Source organism: Orcinus orca, chromosome 3 (genome assembly GCF_937001465.1).
Source record: "Orcinus orca chromosome 3, mOrcOrc1.1, whole genome shotgun sequence".
Classification (NCBI taxonomy): domain Eukaryota; kingdom Metazoa; phylum Chordata; class Mammalia; order Artiodactyla; family Delphinidae; genus Orcinus; species Orcinus orca.
Window position 1 is genome coordinate 8248034 of NC_064561.1, and position 10490 is coordinate 8258523.

The following is a 10490-nucleotide window of genomic DNA, read 5'->3' on the forward strand; positions in this document are numbered from 1 at the left end:
CACAGAGGCCCACACACTGTAGGATCCCAGTTCTATGAAATGTCTAGAATAGGCAAATCCATAGAGACAGAACAAATTGATGGTTTCTAGGGGCTGGGAGAAGGGGAGAAGTGGGGGTAACTTCTTAACGGGCATGAGGTTTTATTTTGGGGTGATTCAAATGTTTTGGAACTAGAGAGAGGTGGTGGTTGCACAGCACTGTGAATGTACTAAAAGTCACTAAATTGTACTGTGTAAAATGGTTAGTTTTATATTATTTGAATGTTACCTCAATGAAAAAAAAAAAGGTTTCAGGGAAGAGCATCCCAAAAAGAGATACACGTGTGTGTCAAGGTCCTGAGAGAGAACAAACTTGGTGTGTTCCAGAAATAAATGTGGTTGGAGCAGAGTGAATGAGAGGGAAGTGGAAAAGTTCAGGTTGGAGAAAAGGGCACAGGGGAAATGCATCAGACTTCAAATGCTATGGTCAGGAGTTTGGATTTCATTCAAATTACAATGGAAAGGCAATAGAGACTTTGAATCAGGGATGCTGCATACTTACGTTATTAGAAGAAATCTCTGGCTCCTGGGTCAAGAATGGATGGTGGTGCAGCAGGAGTGGACTGGTAGAGAGATGATGGTGGTCAGGATTTGGGTGGCAGCAGCAAAGGTGGTGGGAGAAGGTCAGACTGGACACATATCCTAGACGAGGGGTCACAGTACTGATGACATAGGCTGGGTGACGGCATACAGGAAGTCCTGCATCCCTCCCCTCCTTGCAGAGATGAAGGTGATCTGCCTATGTTGGGATGCCACATTCCAAGGGGTGGGGGAGTATAATCCCAGAGCAGGAAATGGTGACTGTGATGTCCTCTCTGATGTGTCCCAGGAGAAGGATCCCACACTAACTGTGATCACCTATGTGGGGCTGAGCCTGTCTCTGCTGTGCCTCCTCCTGGCAGCCCTCACCTTCCTGCTGTGCAAAGCCATCCAGAGCACCAGCACTTCGCTCCACCTGCAGCTCTCACTCTGCCTCTTCCTGGCCCACCTGCTCTTCCTAACAGCCATCGATAGAACTGAGATCAAGGTACTTATACTGTCCCAAAATACCCCTGCCCTGCCTCCAGTGTTTGCTGAGTTCATGGAGCCATGCTGCATTGGACACCTTAATAAAATAGCCTTGGGCCCCAGAGGGAGGTTGGGGGAGATGTACCAAGGTGAGTAGTGCTGCCGTTGATTATCAACCACCTTTACCTTCAATGACCTTGGTCTAATACCAGGTGTTCTGAACTCAATGTCAGTATAAAAGAGACGCCCTGGGGCCATGCTCCACCCTGACAATCCCTCCTGGTGACACCTTCCTCCTTCCCCAGGTGCTATGTGCCATCATTGCAGGTGCCTTGCACTATCTCTACCTGGCCTCCTTCACCTGGATGCTGCTGGAGGGCCTGTACCTCTTCCTCACTGCACGCAAACTGACGGTGGTCAACCACTCCAGTATCAACAGGTTCATGAAGAAGCTCATGTTCCCAGTGGGCTACGGAGTCCCGGCTGTGATCGTGGCCATTTCCGCAGCATCCAGGCCTCATCTTTATGGAACACCTGATCAGTGAGCTTGACTCTCACCCTGTGCCATGGACATATTTGAGGGCAGTGTTAATAGTGATGATTGGGATATTCACATCAAATGCACTCTACTTTCTCCTTGAGTATAAGGGTTCTAATCTCTTTCCCAGTGAGGCAGGGAAAAATGATGTAAGAGGCTCTGGAAGGGGAGATTTTTTTTTTTTTTTGCAGTATGTGGGCCTCTCACTGTTGTGGCCTCTCCCGTTGCGGAGCACAGGCTCTGGACGCGCAGGCTCAACGGCCATGGCTCACGGGCCCTGGAAGGGGAGAATTTTGCAGTTAGGTCCCAACTTTATCTCTCCCATAATTTGTGACCTCAAGTCCTTAATTCTCAGTCCCCTCATTAGTGAAATGGGGATAATGGTCACCTCCATGGTCCCACCTTCAGAATACTAGTGTGAAAATTTAACAGGACTGTGCCTGTAAAATGTAGCAGTAACACATGGTAGTGAACAATTAAAGCCTTCATTGTCAGCTGACATTTTCAGGAGACATTGGAAAATTCTCTGTTAGGAAAAGGTGTCATTTCATATCCATTTCATGTGCTTTCTCTGATCTCTCTTTGCGTCCCTTTTCCCATTTTTCCCAGCTGCTGGCTCGACCTGAACCAGAAATTCATCTGGGCTTTCCTCGTCCCCGTCTGTGCCATTATCTGTGTGAGTGAATATGTGGCTCTGATGTTCCTGACCTAAGAAGAAGCACCAGACATGGGTGCAAGATAGCACAAGGGACATATATTTTCTCGGTTGTATGATTTGGTTTTTCCACCTGCTACCAATTCAAACCCATGTTCAGGGAGGTAGGAGTTGTGTACAATTTACAGTGGACATAGTACATCTTAACTTGTATTCTACATGGTCTGTGTCATTCCTGCAGGTGAATTTTGTATTTTTTATCTTGGTTCTTTGGATTTTGAAAAGAAAACTTTCCTCCCTCAACAGTGAAGTGTCAACCATCCAGAATCTAAAGTAAGATGAAGCAAGTGGTATTTTCTAACCCTCTTTTCCTCTACTCACTTCCTACTGGTCCCTCCTACATATTGACACAGACATACACCCCACAGCCAGGCTCTAAGGACTAGCAAGACCACTACCATCTTCCACTATCACAATTAATGAGAAGCTGTATTCACTAGAGTACAGGCTAAATTTCTGTGACTCAAAAATGGGAGTGAAATAGAAGTTTATTTCATTCTCACGCCACAGGCCAGAGGTAAACAGTCCAGGGATAATGGGAAGCTCGGCTCCACAGAGTGATCCAGGGACTCACGTTCTTTCTATTGTGTTGCCCCACCATCCCCTAGGATGTTGTCTTTATCAGTATCCCATATGCAGGAAGGAGTTGACATGAAAGTTGCAAGTTCCACATTTGCTCATATCCCATTGGCTAGACCTTGGTCACATGGTGACACCTAGCTGCAAGGGAGCCTGGGAAATGTAGTCTCTAACTGGGTAGCCCTGTGTCCTTGATAAATCTCAAAAAGCGAAGCGATCTAACACTAAACAGAAGAAGAGGAGAATGGAAGAATACAGCTTTGGCCACACAGCACAAGAGGCAATAGGTTCAGGGAGGATTTAGGTTAAAATATATTTTGTATAATACTATTTCAAAAAACTGGGAACTATGAGAATTTCTTTTATTTTTCAGCATCCATCTTTTTTTTTTTTTTTTTTTTTTTTTTTTGTGGTACACGGGCCTCTCACTGCTGTGACCTCTCTCATTGCAGAGCACAGGCTCTGGACACGCAGGCTCAGCGGCCGTGGCTCACGGGCCCAGCTGCTCCATGGCATGTGGGATCCTCCTGGACCAGGGCACAAACCTATGTCCCCTGCATTGGCAGGAGGACTCTCAACCACTGCACCACCAGGAAAGACCTCAGCATCCATCTTAATTTGACATGTAATTTGTTGAGGTTTTCATTGTAATCACAACAATAACACATTTGTTATTTGTTCATTACTTGTCAAAAGTTTTCAAAATATATAAAGTTAAAAGTGAAAGTTGCTTACTCCCTCTTTTCCTGCTACTTTTACCTCCCAGGGAATCCAGGGGTAACAAACTGCATGATATGATATGTCTGATATTTTCCCAGGACTTTTTCTGTGCATTTTCTGTAGAACAGACAGACTTACATACAATAGCATCACTACATAAATTGTTCCTCAACTAGCTTTTCTCACTTATGTAATATGATATTTTAAAATTAGGAATATATAGATACAAAAGTAGGGTGACCTTACATCTCAGTTTGCCTGGAATGGTTCCAGGTTATGTTTGTTGATGCATTGTAATTATTAAAAACACTCCTTTTTCATTGAAGCATAGTTGATTACAATGTTCTGTTAGTTTCAGGTGTACAAAAAAGTGATTCAGTTACACACATACATATGTATATTCTTTTTCAGATCCTTTTCCATTATAGGTTATTACAAGATATTGAATGTAGTTCCCCTGAATAGCACACATTTTGACCCCTCCATCTATAAATGATATATAGAGAGAGAGATAAAGAGCTTTATCTTTGCAGTTTTAGAATGCTTTACGTATGTATGGTACTAATTTTGTTCTATATACTGTCCTAAATACTTTACATATGTTAAGGTCTCATTTAATCTTTGCAGCAACCCTATGAAATAGGAGTATTACGAAGATTAGGGAACTGAGTTACAGAAAAGTAGGGATTCCCTGGTGGTGTAGTGGTTAGGACTCAGCGCTTTCACTGCCATGGCCCAGGTTCGATCCCTAGTCAGGGAACTAAGATCTCCCAAGCCACATGATTTAAAAAAAACAAAAACAAAAAAAAAACAAAACACACGCCAGACAGTAACTTGCCCAAGGTCACACAGTTAGTGCTGCCTTGGATTTAAACCCAGGCATTCTAGCTCCAGAGTCTTCACCGTTAACAACAATGCTGTAGAAGTATTCATGTCCATCATTAGCTTTTTTACATTATTGATTACTACTTCCCTCAGGATGCTGACACTCAAAGCAACAGCTCAGCTCTTCATCCTGGGATGCACATGGTGTCTGGGCGTCTTGCAGTTGGGCTCAGCTGCCCGTGTCATGGCCTACCTCTTCACCATCATCAACAGCCTTCAGGGTTTCTTCATTTTCTTGGTCTACTGCCTCCTCAGCCAGCAGGTAAACTGTGACCTCTTTCTTTATTGTTTTAAAATTAAGAAACATTTGGAGATACGTAGTTTAATAAACATTCAAATCCACATTCTCTAAATTTTCATAGGCACTTGTGAGTAGTGTGTAAACACTCCCTATATGTTCTCTACTGTGAGATGCTATTGATTGTAAGAAATATTAATTTATTAATGGCTTTCAGAAAGTAAATAATTGCTGCATCAAGGAAATACCATGTTTTTCTTCAACTATCCCATGCGTAATAGTCATCTATTGCCATGTAACAAACAACCTCAAAAATCTCAGTGGCTTAAACACAAATATTTACTTTTCTCATTCTGGAGTCTGCAGGTTGACTGGGGTTCAGCTGATCTTGGCTGGGCTCAGCTTGACCTGGCTCCAGGATGAAGATCATGTTCAGGTCTGTTCTTTGTGACCCTGAGGCTTGGGAGAAAGGGGAGCATCTCCCTAACATAAGTTCTTCTTATAACAATGGCAAAATCACAAGAAGGCAAGCTCTACTGAGCAAGGCCATTTCAAGGTGATTCTGTTTGCATCACCTCCACCAATATTTCATTGGCCAAATAAGATCCCATGTCCAAGCCCAAAGTCAATTGGAGAAAAACACTCCATTCACCACGAAGCTAAGACAGGGTGTAATGCTACTACAGAAGAGTGAATAACTGAGATCAATAAAGCAATCTACCACACCACTTAACATGAATTCTTAAACACATTTCCATGTGATGTATATCCTCTCTACTAATGTTTTAATAGCTCTATAATGAAATTACATAATAATATAGTTTTTCTAACATTTGATCATGAACATTTTCAAATATACGAAAAAGTTGAAAGAATTATGTAGTGAACATGCAATACCGATCACCTAGATTCTGTAAGTAACGTTGTGCTATGTTTGTTTAATCACATATCTGTCCATATACCTACCCTTCTATTCATCTACCCATCCATCCACATGTACAGCCAAAGAAAACTGTAAGCAACTCTTCTCAGTGGATGTATGCACTTGAGTGAGCACCATGCAAAAGACTTATTTGTACTCTTCCCCCAGTTCATCTCAGTGCCTGAGGCATCTCACAGTGTGAGCCTCCAGTTTTTCAAGATATATATTTTGTATTCAATATGGCTACTAAACACAAGCCAATTCATGTGTCTGCAGCTGAACAAAAGAAACAGTGTGCGTCTGACACTTGGGAAATACTGGCTGCTGTGGGCTTGTTGAGATAAATCTCTAAGATGGTTCCTTACTAAGGGGTGCTCAGGGGTAATATGAACTGCATGCTGGCTCTAGAAATGAACCCCAGGCAAGATGCTACCGTGCTGTACACTACTGAACCACGTTGACATACTTCTACTTAGATTTAGTTAAGTTATACTCATCTATAGAACAGGACACTATGCAACTATTAAATATAATGTAAAAGACTGAAACCCCAATGAAACTTGGATCTACATGATCCAGGCCAGGAGGTGCAATGGCCAAATAAAGATATTCCAGCAGCCAGAAGAAATACAAAATCACCCAAGTTCTTTATTTGTACTTCTCAAATACCATGAAGAAGACACATAGTCCAGCTGAGCTTTGTTGAGCTCGGCCACTAAGATTTTGAGGTCGTTTATTACTGCAGCAAAACATGTCCTGACTGATATACTTCTTCCTCTTCCTTCTCCTCTTCCTCCTCCCTCCTTCTCCTCCTCTTCCTCTTCTCTCTCTCTCTCTCTCTCTCTCTCTCTCTCTCTCTCTCGCGCGCGCGCGCGCGCGCGCGTGCGCTCCTTCCTCTCTCCCTCTTTTCCTCACTCTACATCCACACGCCCAAAGAACCAAACTAGGAAAGGAAGAACAGCTCCTCTGAGGATAAGAGAGAGGAAGAAACTGAGCCGACAGAGCAGCCACTCCCTAGAGAACAAAGGATGAGCATGGGCATAGACCATTCAAATGTTAATTTTTGTCTGGGCACAAGAATACTTTATGACCGGAAGGATATTCAAAATATATTAGTAAATATATGTGGAATCTAAAATATGATACAAACGAACTTATTTACAAAACTGAAACAGACTCACAGACATAGAAAACAAACATTTTTACCAAAAAGGGAAAGGATGGGCAGGGAGGGATAAGTTAGGAGTTTGGGATTAGCAGACACAAATTATCATATATAAAATAGATTAAAAACGAGGACCTACTGTATAGCACAGGGAACTATATTCAATATCTTGTAATAAACCATGATGAAAAAAATGTGTAAAAGAATATATACATATGTATGTTTAAATGAATCACTTTGCTGTACACCAGAAACTAACACAACATTGTAAACCAAATATACATCAATAAAATACATAATTTTTAAATTTTTAAAAATATATTAGTGAAAGAGTAAGTTTCAAAACATTGCTCCAGAAGGGTTCTATTTTGTTTATATAACATATATAAATATTCATTTCTTATGCTATGTTATCTAGTTATTCACGTGTGGGTAATGGTGTATATGGAAAAACACCACTTATTCTCAAGCAATTTTGCCACTCCCGGGGGGACATATATCAATGTCTGGGGACACTTTTGATTGTCACAACTAGGGGAAAAGGTACTACTGACAATTAGTTGGTAGAGGCCAGAGTTACTGCTAAACATCCTACGGTTAATAAGATAGTCCCCACTACAAAGGATGATCCAACTCAAAATGTCAGTAGTGCCAAAGTTGGAAACCTTGGTGTAGCAAATGTTGTTGATGACTCTCTCATATCACTTTGGCATTATATTCTACATGCCCAGGGTTGCTTATTGTAAACACCTGTGACTCTGTGCCTGTGGGCTTCTTACTGCCCACAGGACATGCATGCTTTATACACAGGGCAAGCTGGTGGTGCCAGAGAGTAATGGCCCTTGAGAGCAGCCATCAACCAATGACTGATGGGAGCTGGTAGATAGTTGCCCCAGCTCCCTTGTCCCTGAGGTGGGATGACTCTGAGGTGTGTCCTCTGTTGTCTCCAGAGCCCCCGAGTGGCACTGAACCCCAGATGTCCACAATGGAAAGGATTATGCATCCTTTACTAGCTGCCTTCCCTTCTCAATCTCACTTCCCCACTGATCTACTGGTGTTTCCTGGGATCACCCCTCGAAAGAACTCTTTGCACTAGAACCCTTGTCTCAAGGTCTGCCTCTGCGGGACCCCAAACCAAGACACATGGAAGGATACCACCAAAACATGATCAGTGATTTTTCGCTAGATTGAGCAACTATGTGTGACTTCTATTTTCTTCCTTTGCATATGCATATTTTGTTGAGTTTTTACAACAAATGAAAAAATTATTGTGATAAAGTATATATAACAAAATGTATCATTTTAACCATGCTTAAGTGTACAGATCAGTGGCATTAAATACATTCACATTGTCATGCAACAATCACCACCATCCATTCTAGAACTTTTTTTTTTTTTTTTTTTTTTGCGGTACGCAGGCCTCTCACTGTTGTGGCCTCTCCCGTTGCGGAGCACAGGCTCCGGACGCACAGGCTCAGCGGCCATGGCTCACGGGCCCAGCCGCTCCGCGGCATGTGGGATCATCCCGGACCGGGGCACGAACCCGCGTCCCCTGCATCGGCAGGCGGACTCTCAACCACTGCGCCACCAGGGAAGCCCCTAGAACTTTTTGATCATCCCAAACTGTACCCCTTAGGCAATAATGCCCCATTCTCCCCTGCCAAGCCCCTGGTAACCAGTATTCTACTTTGTCTCAATTAATTTGACTATTATAAGGATCTCATTCATGTGGAATCATACAATATTTGTCCTTTTGTGTCTGGCGCATATATTTCACTCAGTGTAATGTCTTCAAGATTCACCCATGTTATAGCATGTGTCAGAATTTTATTCCTTTTTAAGGAATAAATAACATTCCATTGTATGCATATATCACATTTTGTAGGAAAAGTTTTTCATAATGTCTCTCTCGTCTTTCTCACTCACTGACTTTTCTCTTCTCCATTGTTAACAAAAACAATCCTAGCCTTTCCTTTGATGTTCCAGGTCCGAAAGTGGTTTGGTGAGATCATCAAATCTAAATCTGAGCCTGAGACTCATACACTTTCCAGCAGGTTTGGTCCTGACTCAAAACCCAGTGAGGTAAGAAGACTTGTGACTTATTCTAATGTTTTACCCCTTGACACCCCGAACTTCCTCTCCATGTCTTAGTACAAACTCCCTTTCTTGCAGGGTATGGAGAAGAGTTCTTTTCCTGATGACCTGGTTTGCATTCCTCATTCCCATCATACTGTTTCTCAGTGACTCTTCCTTGCCCGCTAACAGTGCTCAAGCTGGCTGTTCTATATATTCCTGTCATTTAAAGTATGGGTACAGCACCACTACCATCTAATGTAGAATCCTTTAGCAGGAGACTTACAATCATAGACATAGCAGAGTGGTCATCATCCCCTGAGCTCTCACTGTCTAAAGAGAGGTGGACTTGAGCCCCATGGAGTTAGTGGATACCACAGAAAGGATCCAGGAGAGGAACCCCACCCCAGATGCTCCACATACCTATAGAGGAGGAGTGCATGTGATAATGGGACCTTCCTGGGAGAGGAAATGGTCCTGTTAGAAAGGGAACCTCTCTGGAACTTGGTTGCTGGATTTTCGTCTGTTCTTCCATTGAGCTAACTCAGGACCAATTCACCAAGGAATAAGCTCCCAGTACTATCTGAGACTTCTCTCCACAGTTGTCCCCTAATTGCTCTTTTAGAAAAATGGGAGAATATACTTGTAAGAAACCATGTCACTAGATGAGCCAGATGGGCTCCAAAGCTCAAAATCCATAAAAATCCTTCCAATCTCATTTGGTTTTATGCCTTCCATGTACATGCCTACCACATCTGTTAGCCAAAGAGTCTTAGAATATGTTGTTTTTAAGCTAGACAAAACTGAGAAATTTCTGATACATTGTCTTCTACATTTCTTGAGAAAATATGGGATTTTCTTCAGCCGTGGAAATACTGAGGTCACTGAAGAAACATCTATTCCATACTGGAGGGAGGGAAAGGGAATTCATTCTAAATCTTTCCAAAAGAACCAAGAGGAAAATGGAACGATTTTTAGGACAAAAGTTTTACGACTGTCACGTCAGCTGATTGGAAAATTTTTTAATATATATTAAGCTTAATCATTCTCAATAAGAGTAAAATTGTGGTAGGTGCTAACCATTGGCTGTGACCTTTGAAACGTTTCCCAGACAATCCAAAATAATAAAGCTGCCAGCACTCCAGCTACTGGTTTCCCACAATGAATAAGAAAGCTTTATTATTATTATTATTGTTTAACATTGTGGAACTTGAATGAGTATATCTTTTGAAAGGGAATTATATATTATATATTTATATATGATATATTATATATTTATAATATATTTTATATGTAGCTGCATTTAAGAAATACATTTGCTTTAATTAAAAGGATTTCTGAAGCTTTTATTTTTTATGCACAGAGTATGAGTAAAAAGCTAACAAAACCCTCTGTCCTTTACAGACAAATTTGATCTTGGGTTAACTTTCTAGCTCTGTTCCCCAGACATTTGATAACATTGGAAGGTCAGCTGTATAACCAGGGAATACTGTTTATGGGAAAAGTCATATGCTTGACTGGGTGGGAAATTCTGTGAATGAACCATAAATACCAGGAAGGAAGGCATAGCTTTGGACTTCCTGCATACAGTGACTCTTATAACTGAGT

At 41.9% G+C, this 10490-nt stretch overlaps 1 protein-coding gene across 8 annotated transcripts in view; it reads left to right on the top strand.

Moving 5' to 3' along the window:
• The window catches only part of ADGRE3 (adhesion G protein-coupled receptor E3), a 247176-nt gene that overhangs the window by 235941 nt on the left and 745 nt on the right, over positions 1-10490 (top strand). For 4 of the 8 annotated variants that reach the window (XM_049708499.1, XM_004277409.4, XM_033401205.2 and 1 more), the window contains 6 exons: positions 869-1066; positions 1353-1588; positions 2195-2261; positions 2482-2573; positions 4578-4746; positions 8796-8891. In XM_049708499.1, coding sequence (XP_049564456.1) covers positions 869-1066; positions 1353-1588; positions 2195-2261; positions 2482-2573; positions 4578-4746; positions 8796-8891 — 858 coding nt within the window. Of the gene's footprint in view, positions 1-868; positions 1067-1352; positions 1589-2194; positions 2262-2481; positions 2574-4577; positions 4747-8795; positions 8896-10490 lie in introns of those variants that run through there. The other 4 variants (XM_049708495.1, XM_049708494.1, XM_049708496.1 and 1 more) reach the window with 4 other exon arrangements.